Source organism: Rhinolophus ferrumequinum, chromosome 27 (assembly GCF_004115265.2).
Source record: "Rhinolophus ferrumequinum isolate MPI-CBG mRhiFer1 chromosome 27, mRhiFer1_v1.p, whole genome shotgun sequence".
Classification (NCBI taxonomy): Eukaryota; Metazoa; Chordata; class Mammalia; order Chiroptera; family Rhinolophidae; genus Rhinolophus; species Rhinolophus ferrumequinum.
In genome coordinates this window covers 9,723,399-9,745,281 of record NC_046310.1, presented here as the reverse complement: position 1 = coordinate 9,745,281, position 21,883 = coordinate 9,723,399, and the positions used below count along the sequence as shown (strand labels likewise).

At 44.9% G+C, this 21,883-nt stretch overlaps 1 protein-coding gene across 3 annotated transcripts in view; it reads right to left on the bottom strand.

Moving 5' to 3' along the window:
* Positions 1 to 21,883, bottom strand: part of TGFB2 (transforming growth factor beta 2) — a 77,298-nt gene that overhangs the window by 24,609 nt on the left and 30,806 nt on the right. For all 3 annotated transcript variants that reach the window (XM_033099566.1, XM_033099564.1, XM_033099565.1), the window contains one exon: positions 3,217 to 3,380. In XM_033099566.1, the coding sequence (XP_032955457.1) occupies positions 3,217 to 3,380 (164 nt within the window). The remainder of the gene's footprint in view (positions 1 to 3,216; positions 3,381 to 21,883) is intronic.

Genomic DNA, 21,883 nt, shown 5'->3' with positions numbered 1-21,883 from the left:
TGGAATGGTAGCTTCTGCCTTTGACATTTGGTCTCTTGAGTTTCATGTAAAAAGCCTGACTCTGGGAAGACCCCATGGAGACACCTGAGATTACCTGGAGAGGAGGAGGAGCTCAGCTGAGCCCAGCCTGTCAATCATGCCATCCAAGTTCCAAGCATATGAGCAAAATCTTCACAAATCTTCCAAACCAATTGTCACCTGAATACTACCAACTGACCCCCCAGAGCCACATGGAGCAGAAAAAGTCTAGCCAAGCCCTGCCCAAGTTTCTGAAATGTAATATCATGAGATGGAATAAATCATGAGATATAATGAAACGATTGTTATTTGAGACCACCAAATTTTGGTGTAGCTTGTTATTCAGCAAACAGATCATTGAAATAGTTACAAAGGTACAAATCTTATTATTCTAGAGCTGGTAAAGTTTGAAACGAGCAATACGTGTGAAAAGGGTATGAGTGGGTGAGAGGAAGCTAAAAATACGAGAGCTCCAAGGTCCTCTGAGGTCAACACATCTAAACATAAGTATTCTTTGGTGGTTCCATAGGGCCATGGGGTTATGGGTGTCCTTAAATAAGTTATTAATTCCTCAGGACTTCATTTCTTCACTTGTAAAATTGGGTGCTTGCCCCACTCCCAGATGGTGGGTGCCCTTACTCATGTTGGTGATACTCAATTTGAAGAAGATCTCCCTTCTCTGTTTTTTCTCTTTCAAAACTCTGGGCATGCTTTTAACCATAAATACAGGAGCAACTCAATCCAAGAAAGATGTATTCAAATTTCCACATAGGCTGAGACTTATACTAGATATTGTAGGTGCAAAGGTATTCCCAGAGCACTGAAGCTTTATTTGAGTATATTCCAATAAAGGCTGCCTTTGGCATAAAGCTTTAAAAACCTAACTGTCATTCCTGTTTGGAAAAAGTTCCTTTTCATCTTTTTCCCCCTCATGTACCAGAGGGCTTTATCCCTCTCCAGTTCCATCCAATATGGGTACATATTTGAAGTCGTGCCATGATCACACCAGTATAGGCTATTTAGAGTCTATTAATATAACAGAAGTCAGAGATAGCAGGAGACAGTAAGGTTTTATTTTACTACCATTCTTTGAAGTTCTGACAGACTATTCTGTAGAGAGGAGAAAGTGGTGAGAACCCTGAGGTTCCCTTGCCAAGTTAAATATGAAGTCAGGTGTCCTAATTCTCCCAAGCAGGAAGGATGGATAGTCGCACACTTCTAGACAAGACAAACGCTGAACTCACTCACAGAAATGCTGTCTTAGGTCCTTCCAGACCAGTATTCTGACTCTAGAAAGAGCACCTTTATATTTTATGGGACAAAATGGCTGCCAAAGCTTGGGATACACCTTAAATCTATGATTCCCAGTGGAGAATGTTTTGCAGCTTAAATTAATACAACGTCATGTGTCAATTATGTCTCTGGAAAAAAAATAAGAAGACCTCCTCATACAAACTTCATAGTATACTCGTAGCTGTGAGTATTCCCTGGAACAATACCTATGGCGTGCTTAGCAGAGGGTCTGGTACACGGGAAGCCAACTCTACCTGACACTCCACTAGGTGACAGAAAGCAGTGGTGGGTTTGCCAGTCACTCAAGGTGCTCACTTTAAGATTTAAAGGTCTCCAAGGAGAGGTCCTCAAGGACTCATTTTAATAAGTGAGAATTATTTTTCATGACCTCACATATAAACCAGTCTTTGAAAACTGTTTCTAAAACTTTAATCTAAAAAGTAATGATTGGAAAGGAGGAAAAACACACAACTTTAAATGTATTCTCTGAGATCTCATATACAATGTTTATTTCTACGGTAATTCCCCATTTTCATAATAAATACAAAGACAATTCTTATCCAAACTGATAAAATTTCCAAATGTTTAGAATCCAGGACAACTACAGGTTTCCACATACAATGTCGATTCCTTTCTTTTCTTAAGTCAGCCCACTCGTTAGTCATATTGTCATATGTGCCTCCTTCTGAAATGGGGTCCTCAGGGATCCTCTTCAGTCTGCCTGGAGGGCGATATTTTCGCCAGTCTCTCCTCACCTCCAGTCACTGGGCACCACCTGCCCGGTACCCTCAACCAGCTCCTTCAAGACCCTATCTTTGCACAAGCTGCTCCTTCCGCCAAGAATGACCGTCCCTCATCCTGTCTTAACAGATACTTCTCAAGGCCCCAACCAAATACCAACTCCCTGGTGAACTCCGTCCAAGCTCTTCTCTCTGTGCTCGCACACCTTGCTCCTATGACACGATGACACATTAAAGTGACCTGCTTATAGGTCTACCTCCCTCACAGACTCAGGGCTCCTACAGCAGTGCTTGCATATGCCTGAGAATCACCTGGAGATCTTGTTAGTTAAAAATGTAGGTCTGATTCACTGAGTCTGGGGTGGGGCCTGAGAGTCAGCCTTTCTCACAGCTTCTAGGTGACGCTGACGCTACTACCTGTAGACTCCACTTCAGTAAAAAGCTTATAAGAACACCTCTGGAATCTCAATCACTTGGCACTTCTTCATCACCACCACCACCATCATCATCATCACCATCGTCTTTTGACACAACTACCCAGTGACTTAGGGAAATGAGAGTAATGGTTGGGCTGCCTGAAACAATGGGAGACAGGGATGACAAAGGATGTATATGCTGAGGTCGAGAGGTAGAGTGCACTGGAAAGAGAAGATAGAATCAGAGAGCCAAAGGAGACAGGATGAAGTCAATGAAGATACAGGAGGCAGCAAAGAGGAAGAAAACAGAATAAAAAAGAGGGAAAGAGACGACAGTAGAAAGGAAAACAAGAGAAAAGAAGAGGAGAAAGGGACAACAGCCATAGGATGAGAAAACGAAGGTCAACTGTCTTCTCTCCTTAGGGTGGAATTGGACCTACGTAATCTGACTTTCCAGATTAGAGGGTGGACTTCTGGACTAAAGCCCATCCAAGGTTGGGTCCGCCAGCCATGCATGCCACTGAAGTGTGCTCAGAGCTTCGCCACTTCATTCTAAAGGTTCTAACTACCTGAGTGATGGAGGAATGAGCTCTCCCTGTAGGAGGCATGACAAATGAGGGCCTATGTCATGATTGTGAACGTACAGCATGGTTTACGTCATCAGCTTAAGAAATCTAAGACAGTAGAAAGACTTTTACCCTGAGACTTCAAGCTGATTGTCCATTAAAAACAACCCAAGCAAAACTTACCTGATACAGTTCGATCCGTTGTTCAGGCACTCTGGCTTTTGGGTTCTGTAAACGAAAGACTCTGAACTCTGCTTTCACCAAATTGGAAGCATTCTTCTCCATCGCAGAGACGTCAAATCGGACAATTCTGAAGTAGGGTCTGTAGAAAGTGGGCGGGATGGCATCTGTAAAAAGTTAGGGCAATCATTGAAATTGATAAAAATCCATTGTTCTCTCAAAAAAGACCGGGCAGCATGAGACAGTCTCAAGAAACCATAAGGAAAATATCTACAGAATGATTTCATTTTCAATGGCCAATTTAATACCATTAACAATTTAACCAGGGAAAAAAAATAAAATAAACATGTGCATTTGGTTACAGGAGTAGCAGATTAATAGAGATTAACAAACCACTTCCAACTCCATTTGCGGGCATGCAGTTAACCCTATCCTTTGAAAGCTGACATAGCAGTGGAAAATCCTAGATGGTTATGCATTGGAACACGTTCATGACAGTTGATGCCTGGAGAGAACTGTCGGACTTGCATACACTTTAATCATATGTGCCAAGAAAATAGCTTCTAATGGCAAACAGTTTGCCTGTATATTTTTTTTCCTTGAAATGTTGGCATCCAAATGTCCTACTCTCTCCAGGTTCGTGTATTGCATCTTTTTTTTGGCTTCGATCATTGGGTTTTTCACACACATGTGACCAAATACACCCTCTAGTGAAGTTATGGTGAAGAAATTTGAATTAAAAAAAGAAACAAAAACTATACCCCTATCCTGGCGATACCAAGTACAGTCTTAAAATCCTTTACTCAGAATAATGTCCATTGGTGTGAGGGAATCTTGCCTAATGAAGGGAAAGAATCAGCCCCAATTCCTTCAATTCTGAGCCATGTAAAAATACGTAGATGTAGCGCACACAACAATGTCATGGGTTGCTAGAGTTTTGTTGTTACTTTGCAGTCATCTGCCACTGCCTTTGAAGATGCCCCTAAGGCGACACCAAAAACAAAGCAGGTCCTAATTCTGTCCCCATGCCTCCTCTACAATACCCATTTATTGAGCACCTACGCTGGGCAGGCCACTTGGTACAGATATGTCTACACTCCTCTTCCAAACCCTCCTGAAAACTCGCTTTCCTTGCAGCATCCACCTCAGGTGATTCCGTGACTTTCTTCGACCCCTTCCTCAGTGAAATAGCTTCATGATTCACAGTTGTTGATGGCTCTTGACAAAGGTTTTTATTACTTCTGCATTATGTTGGTTTATTTTGTTTTCCCCCATGAAATCTGAAGAATCTTGAGGGCAGAGAGAGAGACTATATTTGCCAAGTCTTTCTTTTCCCCACATACCTACGACTGTGCTCTCCCATGTGGAGTTCACCACATACCCACTGTTTGCATAACTGGTTATCAACGGAGCCTTGACAGACTCAGGCATCTGCTGATTGGCAAGACTAACTTCTTATTAAATAAGTGAGCCATCTTGCTGATCTTAAACAGAAATAAATACCTTTCGTGATTTCTTGGGAAATCCATGCCCTGATGGTTACATGGAAAAAAATGCTAGAAACATATCAAGATTTCCTCATCTTAAGAGTTCTGCACTTTTTTATCCTCAGAGCTAGAGAGTTGGGCCCCATCCCTTTCCCCAGGTCCTAGAGTCTCAGAAAGCAGCTTATGGGGATGCAGTGAATTCTGATCCATCTCGGCTCGATGGCTGCTTCACAAACAACTGTGTGAAGTGAGGCTTTGTAGCACGTGAACCAGAAGGCTCAGAAACAAACAAGCAAACAAAACCCCAAAATCTAAAGCATCGAGGTTTCGGAGAAAAGAAAGTATTTGTGCCAACACAGTAATAGCCCAGGGCATTACTACCGTGAAATAATTGGTGGACAGTTTTCAGGCCGGCAAACATTCATACAAGCTGGAAGGTTTCTGGAGCCCCCTAGCATAGCAATTTGAAAAGGTAGCTGCTAGGAAGAAAACGATCTTTCCTCCGTACATGCACACCCCCAGGTGATTGGATGGGCTGGTACCAGCCTAACCAGCTCAGCTGAAAACAGGCGGGACACCCAAGCAGGAAAGCCTGGGAAAGGCCAGGCCATGCTCTCTGGCTTTTCACACCCTCTAGTTTGGCCCGAACCTTTCACAGGCCTAGTGGCTGCATTCATCTCCCCATGGCCTCCCCATTAGACAGCAGAAGCTGCAAAGATGCTTTGAAAGAACCTACTGGAAGTGCAAAGCTCAGTCAGTGTGTTTCCTGTCATTAGGAAGGGTAAACATCTAGTTCCCTGCCCCCTTCCCCTTTCTGTGGAACCCCCACAGGCCTTTCCACGAACACCCACTTTCACACCCACCGGCCCCAATCTTATCCTTCCATCAAGTGTGTAAATAAGTGCTCTTGAGATTTATTTTTATTCTCTTTTGTGTTTATTAAACTGTGAGCCACTTTTTCCCCCCTTCTGGTCTTCTGCCCATACACACTCTCTTTTTATGGCTGTCACGGATCATGAGGTCAATTTTGTTTCTTCTTCTTCTAAGCAAATCGTCCAATGATCCTGTCCTAGGCTTTCGAGCTTTGAAGGGACGTTTGCAAATATTTACAGGAGTAGCTTGATAGTGAAGTGTGGTTATTCTGCTCTGCTCCCTACACATGGGCACAGAGCCCACCTCCCCTCTGGCTAGCATAACCATTTCGGCTGTTTCTATTTCAACTGCCTGATAACACAAATCCGCATTTTTGGTCCTTGTTTTATAAGTAGAAGCAGTGACTGCACGAGGTGAAATAATGGCTGAGCAACCCCCCTGCCCCCGCCAGCCACTCTGCTTTGGTCTTGTCACCCTAGTGAAGCAACCGGGCCAGCAGGAAAGAACAGCTGCCATCCACACATCTCTGCTCCAGCTCACTTTATAAAGACTGTCGACCAAAGAACTGACCACCACTTCCAAAGGTCGGTCCCGGCTGTCCCCTGCTGTCACCCGCTATGGGTCACGAGCCCCCTGCCCAGTTGAGGAACTTGAATGATTTGCCAAATGTGTCTGTGTTTGGGGAGGCGTGGGGGAGGGGAATCACAGCAAAGTGCTCTAGCCTGGTCTGTGGCCCTGCCCTTCCTTCATAAAAGCTTCTGGATGCCTGGTGTGGGGAGAAGCGAAAGCAGTCCATGTACACCCAGCCGGGACGCAGCAGGCTCGCTCGCCGGCTCAGGGCACCAGAGCGGCAGGGTAGGTTTTAATGGCTTGTGCAGCCCGATCCACCCACTTCGCCTTGGAAGAATGGAGCTTTTTCCTCTGCCTTCTCCAAGAACTCATTTAGAGGGAAGGGGAGTTCTCTCTCAAGTCCTCTGTGATTCCCATCCCGGTGCCTACCCCATCGCCAGGTGGTCGGGTACTTGTACTTGACTTTGGCCAGCTTGCCCACACTCACGTCCTGGCTGGCTCTGTCCTCTCCATTTCTGACCCACTTTTTCTGGTTCAATCAAATCGATTTTCCTTCCTTGCCACTTTGGACTGATTCAGACCAGGAGGCTGATTCTGCTCCTCCTCCCATGTTCTCCCCTGTGCCTTCCTCTCAGGGAAAATCTTACACAGAGAAGACTCCAGAACGTCGTCAAAAGAATGGTGATCCCCTCACCTCAACACTGGCCACACATCCCTGTTGAATCAAACTTTGGGGAAACGGACAGAGGGGAGAACATGAGGAAATCTAACTGGTTACTTATTTGCAAAGTCGCAGTATGCAGAAAGCCTAATTATACGACTTCATCACAAGCTACTTTATATGCATTATATGTTGACTTATCTGTTCCAAATCATTTATTAGCTCATTGTATATTATCTTCTCCCAGTGTAAGCACCTTGAGCAGTTTATAAATGGCTCCATATACTCTAATTCCTCTCCCCTGCAGAAAGAAATTACAGTCACCAACATATTCTCACTGACTCTCTACCACCATCCTGTAATATTTCATCTTTCTATTAAACCCTGTTCATCACAAAGGACGACAAGAGAATCCTACTGTCCCCCAAATGTCTCTGCATCAAGCAATTCCACCTCCCACTACGATACTTGTATGACCATTACTTAAAAAAAAAGAAGAAGAAGAAGAAGTTAGTGAAGAGCAAAAACTGAAGCAAGGTCTTACAACCTCATCAATATGTGATGAGCTCCGACAGAGAACATAGATGTGGGGCCTGAAAGAAATCCCCCCAGGATGCCTAAAGAGGAGAGGCCTCAACCATCTAACTGTTGTTTATTCTTGACTAGGTTGGTAACACCCAAAAAAATGGCAGAAAAGAAAGGGTGACAGATGTTGGGATCGTGGGTCCAGGATCTCTGGGTATTTGTTGCCTTTGCTAAAGCAGTGGTTCTCAAAGTATGGTCCCGGACCTACTGCGTCAGCCTCTCCTGGGAACCTGTGACAAATACCGATTATCCAGGGGAGTCTGACACACCGTCAGAGTGTGAGAACCACAGTGCTAAAAATACTGGTTGACGCCTAGCTGGTGAGAGTAGTGCCAGTTCTCATAACAAGCTGATAGGTAGAGGCCAGGGAATGAGAAGAAACAGCATTTAGCATCTACCAGTAGCTTCCTTGGAGCAAGCACCGAGCAGAACCCACAAGGGAAACTGGGCACTGGTCTCAGTGTCCTTGGGGAATTTCCTGGATAAGGCAGAAGGTCAGTAGTTCAAAGTGAAAGGCAAAAGGTGTGGGTATGAAAGGAATCACTAGAGACTTGGAGGTTTTGTTTGTCTTCCTGGCCACACACTCAGCATGTACCTGAACTTTAAATACAAGCTCGTCTCCCTGCTAGGGGAAAAGTTGCAAGAGGCTTACCACGCAGCCCAGGCTCCTGTTATTACAGGATGGGTGCTATACAGGCGTTCCCAAAGCGTGGGCATGGGATAGGGCCTGGGTATCTGCATTTTATCAAACTCCTTGGGCGATTCCTACGTACCCTAAAGTTTGAGAACCCCTGAAATAAAGGACAGAACAAAAGAAATCCACAAAGAAAGCTAGAAATATGAAGGGACATCTGTGATATACTATTTTACTTTTTGAAAGCACTGATCACCTTCCAACATATTATAAAATTGACTTATCTAATTAGTCTTCTATTTATTATTGTCTATCTTCTGCTGATAGAATATAAACTCCATAGAGGGATCTTTGTCTCTTTTGGTAAATGAAGTAGCCAAAGTCTTTAGGAAAATCCATAGAGCATAGTAGGAGCTCAATAAATACTTTTGGAATACGTTTTTTTTAAAAAAAAAAAAAAAAGCATCTAAACTTTTGATCAGACATTCCACATAGAAAAAAAGAGTAAGACAGAGAAGAATTGGAAGCAGCACAAGAGTGTATTATAATTAAAAGAGCTCTTATAACAGAAAAATAAAATCAGTTACAGTCGACATAATATTATATTAGTTTCAGGTGTGCAACCTAGTGATCAGACAGACGTTTACATACCTTACGAAGTGATTCCCCCCCATAAGTCTAGTACCCACCTGGCACCATACACAGTTACTACAATATTATTGACCATATTCCCTATGCTGTACTTTGCATCCCTGTGACTATTTTTATGGCTGGCAATTTGTACTTCTTAATCCCTTTCACCTTTTTCAAACGGAAGAACTTTTTAAAATACTGATGCCTGGGACCCAGCTCCTGAGAGTCTGTTTGCCTGGACCAGGTTATATTTTCCTAGGTTCCTCAGATGATTCTCACGCACAGGCAGGAAATGGTAATACTCAACTTGAACAACAGGTGAGCCATCAAATCCCTTCGGAGTTTCCAAATACTTCATATAGAAGTTGTTACTTTCCCTAGAGCAAGAGGGTCATATTTTGCCTTACCATATAAAGAAGTTGTCTATGAATTTTTACAAAGAGAAAAAAATAAGGAAGGCAAAAAAAACAAAAAAAACATTGGAAGCCCTTAACTCTCTGGAAGAACTTGTGTTGTCGAGATACACCTGCCCCCCCACCATCCTGAAAGTGGGGTGTCCTGAATCCGGGGGCACGTTGCGCTAGCCGGCCACCCATCTCACTCACGCCTCTGTCAATTACATCATTCTCATTCTGACGCTTCCCATGGGTAAGCCTCCCCAAACTGTTTTCTCCCCTACATCCTCTGTGATTATCACTCACCACCTAGTCAGGCTCACCTGGGGAGCTTGTTAACATTCGTATTACCTGGCTCCATCCCAGACCTACTGGGTGAATCCCACGTGATTCTGTTTTAGCCTCAGGTTTGGTAATGAACTGCCCTAGACTATGGTCTAACTACAACGAACTTGGCCAGGCTTCCCTTCCCGTGTTACTCCCTGTCATCAACTGGCTAGGGATGAATAAAATACCTCTAGCCTACCATCCACACCCTAAAAAGTGTGGCCTGCAGCCTCAGAATTCTACTCTATGCCTCCCTCCCCTGTGATAACAGCTTCACCTACTGTACTTGTGCTAAGCAGGTGTTTTTGAGCCTCATTTCACAGATAAAACAATTAAGAGCAAGGAGAGTGAGGTTGGCCTCTCAATCAAAACTGTGGCTTTTCACCATAAAGCCTTGCCTTCTGCACAGAGGACTCCCCCCACCTCCACCCCCACCCCAGCAGAGGACATGAATACTACCCCAAGCAGAAGTACCAACACCTGCGTTGGAGCATTGCTGCAAAAACAGGCACCACAAAGTGGCTCCTTCTGAACTAGAGGTCACCTTGACGTTGCACTAAAGCTCAAGAGACTTGAATACAAAGCCCGGCATTTTCACTGATGCGCCTTAAAAGAATGGCCCTGGTTACGACCTCTGGGGGAGAAGTCAGTGTGAAAGTTCCCCCAGCAGAGGCACTTGGCTGATACCAGTATTCCTCAGAATATTTTGCACCCCCATTCAGAAGTGCCTAGTGCCCCTGGCCCCCGTGGGACCCACTGGCTCTTATCCGCAAGCTCCACGAATGAACAAACTCCCCATTTCCCTTTCCAGAAATGACGGCACTTTTCCTGTAATTCTACAGTAATTGGTGTGGACTTTTGACATGCTTAATGAGCGTAGTGGCCCCCAGTTCCTAACATCCCCAACTTTAAGGGGAGTAGTTTGGGGTTCATTAGACATCCCCCAGTGGGCGGTAAGACAAGCAACCCACCAATGGTCGGAGGGCGACAAACCAGCTTCTATTTGTGTGCGCGCAGAGCCAGCAAGAAACCAAGACAATTGTGTTTTGGGGTTTCCTGAAATTTGTCTTGGCACACTGGAGATGGATTCTGTTTCACTACCACATCCCAAACACTGCTGACATTCAAGTCACAGCAATTTCACACAAAATGACTGAGAAATAAACAGGCATCAGCAGTGGTTTCTGATGTTCTCTCCGGCCATCCTCCCTATTAAATGTAACACAGCACCAGAGCATCTGCGACTAGAAATGGGCGTCTCCACGAGGGGGACGGTGTCAGACTTGATGTGCTGTTGGCAGCTGGGAGTCTGATTGTGTCAGCATCAGCGTGTGCTACTTGGCCTTCATCGAGCTGCTATTTGAGACCGTGGGGACTGTCGGCATGAGCGTTTGGGCCCCTTCTTCCACAGGGCAACCGAAGCAAAATAACAGTGGTGCTGGCCCAGGGTGGTTTGGTTTCCTTGAACTGTGACAGACTCGAGGTTTCTAGTTTCTGCTGCAACATGTCCATCACCCTCGTAACCCCCCCACCTACAAAGGGACAGCTACTTGGTCCCAATGCCTCTACACTTCTCCTCAGGCTCAGGATGTAGGGAATTTGTGTCGGGACTGCTGGGCTTTCTCTGTGCATCTTTGGTTGTGGAAAGGGGCGGGCCAACTCTTGTGCTGGGAGGCCAGTGGGTCACTTACAGGCGAGTCAGGGACAATGAACATGGACGGGGCTCCTGCCCACTCAGTGCCTAGGTGGACCACAAATGTGACCTATCTCTTGGGAATGGCCTCACCGTGGCAGGCTGCCCTCACGGTTAGAACAGGCAATTGAGGAACGAAATAGAACATTGTTTCGTTCCTCAAAGCACATAGAGCTCTCTTGGTTTTGGGGGTGCTTGGGTTCTTTTCTTTTCTTTTCTTTTTCTCTTATCCTCTCCCCTCCCTTTGCTCTACATCCTTTCTCTCCTCTTTTTCTTACTTCTCTTCAAACTTTGCTTTCTTAAAAAAAAAAACAACAAAAAAAAAACTTTGCTTTCTTTTTTCCTTCTCTGCAATATCCAGGGGGCAAAATAGTCAAAATAGTCATGGTTTGGGTCCCCTAGGGGCGTGTCAAGGGGTCAATGACAACAAGGGGTCATTGTTAGCCATACTTCTAGTCCAGAATTTAGCAATGGCTCCCTACAAGGTCAACAGAAGGAAGGCAAGACGTATTGATTCCACTAATGAATTAAACTTGGAAATTTAGAATATCATCTTTAATCTCCTAACGGATGAGAAGCACATGTAATTTTTAATCTCTTTTTACAGACTGGAAAACTGAGGAGTAAAATCTTTTCAGGATGATGCAAAATGTTGGCAAACTAAGGATTAAAATACCCAATCGTGGACATTTTCACTCTGCAAAGAGAGCACTCTTATCCCAGACCAAACAAACTTCAACCTTCCCTGTCCCAGAAACTACTGCGTTTTCCTTGCAGCTCTACGATGATTGGGGTGGACATTTGACGTGTTTAATGGGGGTAGTGGCTCCTTACCAGCCCGAAAATCTTTCTCTAATCTTTCCAAAATTATAGCAGTGAGGCATATAATGGCCAATGCCTGTCTTGCACTGTGAGTTTTGCTCTGTGTTTTCCATGAGCTTCTTGCCTGTGGCCTGACTTCTTTGTAAGGTAACCGCCTAATTACATTGAGGCACTATGCTGATTTGTGACTCTGCCCTAAAGCTAAGCTAAGAAGCAGCAGGGCACACCCTGCTAGGATTGCAAGCTATTTACCAATTTAACCAAGTGGCATGGGCTATTACATTAAATTCATGACTTGGGAGTAACTAACTAGGAAGAGAAATACACGGTCTGCATTAACCAGTTTGAGGGAGAAAAAAATCAAATGCAGTCAACATTCATTCTCTCTGAAGCTCTTCATCGCACTTAGAAATGAGAACCCAAGAGGGGACTACCTGGCACCTGTTTGGTGCTCTCTCAATGTTTTGGTATCTAATTCCTCCTACTGCAATTTTATTGACAAGACAAGACAAGACAGGCTCTCCCAGAACTACTTCAATGATAGAGAACTCAGAACTCAGGTAAGATGGTGTACTATGGTCTCTGACGCCGCACTGTACAAGAATTCTTCCCTGTCTTGGGCTCAGATCTGCTTACCTATAAGTCTTCCCAGAGGGGCTAGTTCTGCCACGCAAGATGATTTAGTCCCTTTCCTCTTGACCTTACTTAGAAATTCTGAAGCCAGTTCTCATGTCCCCCAGCCCCATCTTTTTTTTTCTTTTCTAAGCAAACATGCCTATTTCCTTTCTTTACTTTTCCTGAAAACCTTTTACTTTTGTGGATGTTCTCTGCTCCAATCTTAAATCTGAACCTTTCAATATGAACTTAAGTCTCATAGCAGAATAGAGTAGAACTATTACCTTCTTTATTGTGGAACTTTTATTCATGCCTCCCAACAATTATTTTCTCTCTCTCGTTTTTTAACCTTTGCACTTATATCTTATTTTCCATGTGTTTTGAATACATAATAAATTACAAGTCTTGGGTCATTCCACACAAACTATTTTACAGATGCCATTATCTTATGTTTTCTACTCTGAGGCTTTTTTTGTGCAAATGTTACAACGTAGCCCTATTCCATGTGTACTTATGTGACTTGAGTCCTCGTTTCAAATATGCTAAGATGGATTTAAAGTTTAATTTGGTAAACCTGTGCATTCATTTGTTAAATGATTTTGCAGAGGACAGTCTTAAAATCAGAAAGATATTTAGCACCAATTTCATTCAATTCTCTAGATTCACAGATCATGAACAAAGTTTCTAAGATTAGTTAGGTGAACACAGACCTGAATCCATACCAGAACTACTTCCTTCCGAGGTGCTTTCTCTATGCTGGTCTCCAAGGGGGACGGCCAACTCTCTAGGCCAAGAGCCCCTGGAGCTGTGAAATCACACTACTACCACGACAAAACTGTTTGCCCAGGCGTAGGCACATTTCCTTCGAGGTGAATGAGCAGACCAGCTGTGTCTTACTGCATATCACCAAGGAAAACGGTCAACGGGACAGGACTGAGGAAGGATCCAGAAGCCCCCCACCCCAAAATGCCCATTAATCCCCTATTAACCAGCACTCTGAGGGTTCGTGTCCAAATATACTGCCTGGAAAAGCTGAATGAAAGGTCTGCGTTGTTCTTTATGCTGAATGATAGCTTTGAAATTTGAACGGAAAGATGGTAGGGAATAAGAGTTGCTCTGACGGAATTTTTAGTTATTAGGTATCTTTACCAGCATTTCAGTAGAAGGTCATGCAGACCCTGACAAACACAATTCGAGTTTCACAGGATGGTGCTTTCTTAGGGTTGGTCGATGTATTCCTTAAGAGCGTGTGCTCGTCCCCTATCCTGTTTGTACTGGCAACACGGTTATGGGCAATTAAGACATAGGAACGTACAGGAATTATAGGAATCCAGATGAACTGTGGCATTAACGAGTTCTGGAACGGAGCTGCGCGAGTTAGGCTTGTTTTAAGAAACTGTGTTCATTTGGGTGCTAAGCAGCTTTCTGTTCAAGGTCAGGCCACCGTTTGGGGAGGAAGAGTCTTTAAGAATCTCCACTGCAGAACTGGACCATGGCTTACAGACTTTAAAATGTTTCAATAAAATGTGTTACTTTTATGTAATTGTCTCAGAGCAAGCCCTGCAGTTGAACTTCACTCTTGTGATTTTTGTGTATCGAGGCTATACAACGTACAAATGTTGATCTGTTCTCAGGGACACTGGGAAAGAAAACGGATTAAATGATAACAGCCAGGATGTCCAAAGAGTTACTCCAACCAGTTCCAATTTATTTTATACCCCAGCGAAGATGGAAGCACTGTAATTTGGACAAAGAAGAATTCTTAAGGGAAAAAAGAAATGAGTTTCTTCTCTTTAGGGAAGTTTAAGCTCTGTCTTAAAGCTCTCTCTGTTTTCCTTAGAAGCCTTCAGAAGTCTTTCCTGCTGACAGGGGTCAAAACTCGGGTGGTTTCTGGAGCTCTCTGCACTGTCTTCTGCCAGGCGGTTGTGTAGATGGGGCAGGATAAGTGCCTGTATTAAGTTCCAAGTCCACGGCTCTCCTACACTTCTTAAAAAGCATTTCCTAAGTCGTCCTTAAAGAAGAAAAGCTCTTTGAATAAAGCCAGTGCTTCTTAACGTGTTAGGGAAAAAGCATAGAGTTCCCCGAGCACCACAGTGGTGTATGCACACATGCAAATCCAGAATCAAATAAGGAGCAAACGAAGGTACAGACTTGGACCATTTACACATACCCAGCAGAAGGCTTACCTCCATGTAATACCCTCAGAATACCCTGAAGTCACAGGAATAGCATTGACCATGTCAGGATTTGCGACTTATGTCACTGAAGACGCCCATTTCTTGCCCTAGTACCTTGATTTCATCAGACTATTTCTTTATGCAGCTATAACGGACGCATCATGTTACATTAGTTTCAGGTGTATCATTAGGTTCTTTTTTAAAGGCTAGCTAACATGTCTGAAAGATTTTCCTGCGTCAGGAAAGTGAGAAAGTGAGAAAATAGCCAGGTCCATAATGTCATAGGAATACACTAAGTTAGCTTTCGTGTGTGCAAGTGAATGAAAGTTTACCGATAAAGAGCAAAATACATTGGACCCAGGTGACACTGTCCTCGGTACACTGATTGCCAGAGGACTTCTGACCAGGGAACCTTGGTAACAGCTCTCAATTCTGTGGAAGTGCACTTAGATAGCACAAGAATTCTCTTGAGCAGGGAGTGGGTTATGTCCCTGGTAAGGGTTGGAGATCACTGAGGGCGAGGGAGCAGTCTGCACACATCTATTGCACCTCCCTGGAGAGCTCCGTTTTAGACCTTCCTGACAAGGCTGCACATGGGACCGGTACTGGAAGCACCGGCTCTATCTGGGGGAGGAGGGACCTTTATAAATTTCACCAAGTGCTGGAGCTGCAGCTGTGCTAGATCCAGCCCTAGGACAGAGCCTCCTAGCACACAATAGATGCTCAATAAATACCACAAAACCAAAGGAAGTGAATCCTGTTCTCAAACAACTAAGTCACACGATGAGGACGACTTAGAGTCACAGTCCCTTGCCTCTTCATAGGCCTTAGTGTTTCACAACGCTCTGTCACATACGTCATTTCATCGGAGCCTGATAGCCCCGACAACTCGGTAGTGCCATTCCTATCACACTGTTGAGGACACCACAGCTCAGAGGCCCAATGCTTTGATTTAACTGATTGCCTGGACTTCTCAGTGCGTAGGCAATGCTCGTCCTCTGACACCAGTTCAGGAATCGCCTCCCTGTAAGATAGAAAGCAGCTGGTGGAGCAACCCGGTCCTCACAGGATGCATTCTAAAGTGAAGGCACAGCAGCCTGGGGAAGACCAATTGTGAGACCTCTGTGATGCTGCCCCTTGAAGAGAGACAACACCACTGAAATGAACGTGCTGCCTTTTCCCCTGGCTCTGGCGCTCTGGGGAGAGCGGCTTTCTCTTCCTCGTTGTGAATAGCCATCCTAGTGCCAAGAGCGGAAGCATCTTCCTCTAAATGCACAGCAGCCTGAGGATGAGCATACCTAGAAGGGACCAAGATGGAGAAAGTGACTTCTGTTCAGGCAGCCACCTCGGGGATCATGACATACAATCCCTCTCTGTGACTGGTTCGTTGGGAATGACCTAGAGATGAGAGAAGCGGGGAGAGGCCAGGTTCCCTGCGGTTCAGCAGGGATATAAGCGGTCTTCAGAACAGTCTGTTCTTTCTTCCATGGTGGGTGAGGGGAGACTGGACCACAGGCTACTGTGGCAGGGGGCATAGTAAAGACTCCGAGATGCTGTTTGACCATCACCCTTAATGACAAAATCAGTTTTCGGTGTCCAAAGAGACTCCACAATTGCCCAGGAGTTTACAGAACTTTTAAAATTTCCCTCTGGATGTGGGGAACCATCTGTGACCTCTCTTCCCCCACGATGGCCTCAGAGAGTCAGAGATGCCTTGTCCGTAGCTCTACTTAATTATACACTGTCTGACCTCACACCCTGTCCTCTCCACTGTTCTGTGGGTACCCAGGGTCCTCTGACTACAGCTTCTGATCTTGCAGAGGACATGGGGGCATGGTCTGGTTCTCAGTGGGCCTTCCAAGCTGTGCTCATTTCTATGAAGAATAACAGCAATGGGGAGAGTGTCAGCGGGAAGGGGACACAGACAGAGACACGCACTTCATGGCATGTTCAGCACCTTAAAAGGGATCCCAGAATCCCGAGAGCCCTTTATGCATCTACTATGTACATAGACCGTCAACACGAGTCAGTCCTGGGTCCCCAGCCCTCAGTCAGACCACCTTTGCTCACAAGTCTAGTGTGAGTAAAGGGAAGTGAGAAGATCAAGAGGGAACGGGTCTTGGACAGTGGCCATTTAGGCTTTGAAGGGCTTTGAAGTGCACCACACGGGAGGGGCTTTTGAGAAGTGAGCAGGGGACAGGGCGGTATAATTTCTCTGTAGATCTCTCTATGGACTATCAGCAACTTTCCAGGCCTCTCAGTTCCCTCACATCTAAAAAGATATTGGGCTTGGACCAGACTCTCCCACCTAAGGCTTGGAGAGTCAATGCCTACCGCTGGGGTCGTGGGGGTTCCAGATGAGACATCACTGACTCTGCTAGAGCTTGGCGCGCCTTTTCGACAGTATAAGCATCCGGGTGCTAAACAAGCCCATTTCCTTCTCAGTCATCCTTAACTCTCTCTCAGCCTCTCACCAGTGAAAGTCTCGATGACGACTTTCAAATACCTCGGAGACACAACTTCATGACGTGCCTTACTTTGTACCCTGTGACCCCAGCCTAATTTTCAGTAACATGGGCATGCTGCCGTCTCCCTTCCCGCCCCTGCCACAGCGGACTTTGCCGCAAACCCTAAATGCACCGTATTACTTCCAATCTCCAAACGCGACAGGGACTGACTGGTACCACTCTGCCTAGGCCACGTTAGTCCTTCACCTAGAAACCCCGCACATGTTGGCAAACTCTACTCATCCAGCCGTTGTATCGCATCTTTTCAGAAGACTTTCCAGCTCTCCCAGAATCCACTGCACCCTTCTTTGTGCCCCAACACTTAATCATATTGTGTATTATATAAAAACCTTTAGATTTTTACCTGATAGAGGTGAGCACCATGAAAGCAAGGATTCGGACTCATTTCTGTACCTTTCAACTGTGATAATACTAACTCTTGCTTCTAAGAATGGCTTGGGAGGGGGAAACAAGGTAATGGATCTGAACACAGTGAGTGCTCAATAAATGTAAGGTTATGTTATCAACGAGCACTGGCCGCCGAGCGGGAAAGGCTGCACCTACTCTCAGAGTCTGATGCCAATACAACCTCCCAACCAGGAACAAAGAAAAGGTCACGTATGTCAAAATGGCAGCAATGCCCAAAATCCTGTGATGGGAGCCAGCCTTTTCTCTGCCTCACGGATTCAAACAAACCAGTACTGTCCCGGGTCTCCTCTACTCCTCAGTTTATAACTAGCAGGAATGTGAGCCTGACTCAGTAGGACACGTCTTGGAAAATGACTCTTGCATTCCCTCGATTTGTTGACCCATCAGATGACACGCATATAAACAAGCCATCCAAGGAGACCTCTAGTGATTTCGCTGTTACACGTACCCAGATTCACATACAATTTGCAGAGCGCTTCCTTGGACATAATCTCATTTATAACATAAGTGTTACCTCATTGGCAGTGCTTATGTTCGATAAGTCACACACGCCACCACTCCCAGTGTGCAAATGAAAACACTGAGGTTTCGTGCAGGCGAGTGACTTGTGCAAGAAGTAGAACAGAAAAGTGGCTGGAAAACGCAAGCCAAGTCTGTCCTACCCCACGTCCACACTCTTTACACGGCCCTATGTCCGCTCCCCTCCCCTTGTTCTGTAGTATTTCAAGGACCAGGGGTGGAAAGTCCCAGAAGAACAACCCAAGCTCAGTAAATAAAGAGCCTTCTAAGGGTCAGAACTGTGCACAGAAAAAGCTCGTAAGTTCCCTCGGGGCAGTCAGAGTCTTCTACATGATTCAAGGAGACGAGCTTTAAAATGTGACCACCCTGACGACCTGTGACACTGTGCTTTCTAGACAAGTCTGGTTCTAGCAGTTTGATTCTTCAATTTTCTTCCCATTGAGAATTCAGAGACTGAGCTCATGGTGAGCCTGATGTAGGTTTTCAAGCAGCTGACATGAGGCCAGTGTTACTACTCCTTCTCACCAGGCAAGGACATTTCGTGTGATTTTCTAGCTCCTGATCCAACGCTGTCTGTTGCAGCTGAGGAAGGAGACTTTGGTCTCAGTGTTGACATGTGGTTGTATTAAAACCCTTCAGTAAAAAATTCCCAGACCTCCTGGTTTAAGGGATGAATGGTTTATTCCCAGGACTATCTCTTCTTAGTAATAGTTCCCACTTGCCTCTAAAGCTGTGCTGCCTTGGGGAAGACCCCTTAACCTCTCTGTGCCTTGTGAACTGGTGACCAGGGCACAGGGCTCTTATCAGGCTCAAATGTGATGACGTACGTGAACGTGCTTTGTTACATGTGAGGTGACAAACATGTACAAGGCCCATAACTATACTTGAACTTATTCTTGGTTGTCACTGAAGAAGCACATGCTATCCTCAAATCCCCAGAGCTCATCCAAAGAGAACACGCATTTGCTCACATTACTTGATCTGATCCAGATATAACTTTGGAGGGAGATCTCCCACTTTGCAAATAAGGAAACTGAGGCTCAGAGCTTGTAACCAGAAAGTACTTGTAAGCGACTATCGAACCCAGGTCCTTCCCACTCACCACGTCACCTCAAACTCAGTTTTCAAATATCCCACAATACCGGCAACGCTTTTTCCACCTCAAGTGGAACACTCCAACGCACATAGCTATCTTACTTATCGACGTTGAAAATTCGGATTCTAACGCCGAGACCAGAGCCCCTCTCAGGGTGGTCACGTCAGTCACAATATCATCAGCCTCTTGCATGATACACTCACAGAGCCTCCATTACCATCACCCGGTCAGCCTCTGAAGCACCTGCTGCCAGCCCTCAGTTGTTCTAGCTTCGCTGAAACACCGTCACCTGCCCCAAGCCCAGGTCACCCTCCACGTTTCCTTTTATCCATTCATTCTCAATACCTTTGAGTTTAGCCTTCTGTCCCTTGGGGGCCAGACCCGAGGGAAGTGAATGACGGAAGATGGCCCTTGAGCTTAAGGAAGAGTGAGGTGAGCCAAGAGCCAGGTGAGTCTACTGCCTGGAAAGTCAGCCTCCCAATATACAAGGGGCCAACAGCAACTGTGAGCCATGCCTGGATTCTCTCCATTAAGACTCACAAGGACCCTACAAGGGGCACACTGTTTGCATTTCCGTTTTGTAGATGGGGAAGCCAAGGCTTAGAAGGATTAAATCATTTATCTACAGTCACAGAACTAAAAAGTATGGAGCCGGAGTGGAAGTGACTTACAGTGGACTGTTTTTAGAACTTCACTTGAAAAGGTAAGAGAGACCCCTGTTACACCCAATCTCATTGATACTCCATAGAACATTTGGCATACTTGGTTCTCTCAGTTTTCAAATATCCCACGTACCTTTTTTCCATCTCAAGTTATTCTCATTCCATTCCAACATACATAGCTATCTTAATTATCTACATGAAAAAGACTGTGACTTCTAGTCCTATAAAATAGTGAATGATAGGATACAGTCATTAAAAATAAAACACGTACCCAGTGCATTCAAAACACTTATAGTTCTTAATTCCATATATATATTCCATTTTATATATATATTAAATGAATCAAGATGTTCTGGAAGAGAAGGGGGAAAAATACCCAGTAAATGACTTTATATTATTTAAAAAAACTTTCTCTGTATCTCATCTGTATGGAACAATCACACCACCACAAAATCACCATGCGTGACAAACTCTGCGATGTCGAAATGAAGGAAAAAGTGAAGGGAAGGCATTCTTGTGTCATTTCACAATTAGGGGGAGGCTCCAAAATGTGGTCCTTTTTTGTTGGTAAGTGTTTATTTTCTACCTTTGTAGGTGGGAAAAGTCCACAGGCAGCATTTTATTTATTTTTTTTTTAACTCCAAAAATGCTTTTCATGGGGAGTTCTTCAGAAGCTTGTGGTTCGTTTTGTTGAAACTTCTAACTCCATGGGACATACGACCACATCTCACAAGTCTTCTGGCATGTAGCTGTGTTAAAATTCTTCAGTACGAAAACCTCCCAAATACCGTGGTTAAGGGGATGAACGGCTCATGCAAGGACGGCCACTCTTGGGTAAGAATTCCTATTTGTTTGTGAAGCTAAGAGGAGCCTGTGGGACACGGAAGGCCTGTGCCCACCCTCCCCCCATGTCACCTTCTGTCCCATCAGAAAGAAAAGGAATCACTACAGGGCAAATCAGCAGTCTTGTTACTGCCTCTCAAAATGTTCTTGTGTTTTTCTTAATGTAGGTTCATATTTACAATAGATGATACATTAAAAAAAAAGACCCTTGCTTTCCCCTGCATTTTGGTCCCTTCTAAGATCAGTTAGAAATCCACGGAAGATGGATTTCTATTTCAGTGACAACACAGAGGTTTCAGATCCTGTCTAAACGTGGGTTCATTTTTTGCTCAGTCTCCCAATTAAACCTCTATTTACATCAGAAATCCAATTCTACAGCTTTCCTATAATAATCCCTGGGCAGCATCCAAAAGTGTCAGGCTCTGTCACATCGTTTTCTTTCCTCCTGCTTGGGAATTGCCTTTCCTTCTGCTTCCTAATCATCCTTAAAACCTCTCCTTAGCAGCTAGTGTTGAATTAAAAAACCCAGTTATTTCCAAGAAGACTCTAAAAATAATTTACAGCCAGCTTGTGCCATATCACAACCTCCTGCCCCCATAAACATTTATTTTCAAAAGCTGAGATGAGTGACCAAAAGAGACACCGCACACCACACCTCCATACAGGACGGATGCTCGGCGGATGAGGGGCAGGACTCTGGAGGAAACCAGAGGTGGTATTTGAAGATGGCCTTAGCATCGCGTGGGGAGCAGGAGTTGGTCACTTTGGTCCTCCTTGACTTAACCCGTATTCCTTTCCCTAAACCCTGGCTGTTTCACTACAGGCAAGTTACTCCACTCTCTTCTGCTTCAAGGTTTGAAATGATGGAAAAACATTCTTTGGATTCCATTCCTGTGCCCAAATGTCCAACAGGACACAGTGGTGCTACGAAGCCAGTAGAGGAAAAAAAAAAAAGATCTGAATTTCCACAAAGAAATAACCTGATTACCTATGTTAATTTGGAAGTGAAACCAAGTGCTTCCACGCGGCACCTTACCTGTTTCTCAGGTTGATGAATCAGTGCCCCACCCGCCTTGTCTGAAAGGAAGGTGTGTCTTGGAGTACACTCTCCCTACATGGGGGGTTTTATTCTTCCACTGGCA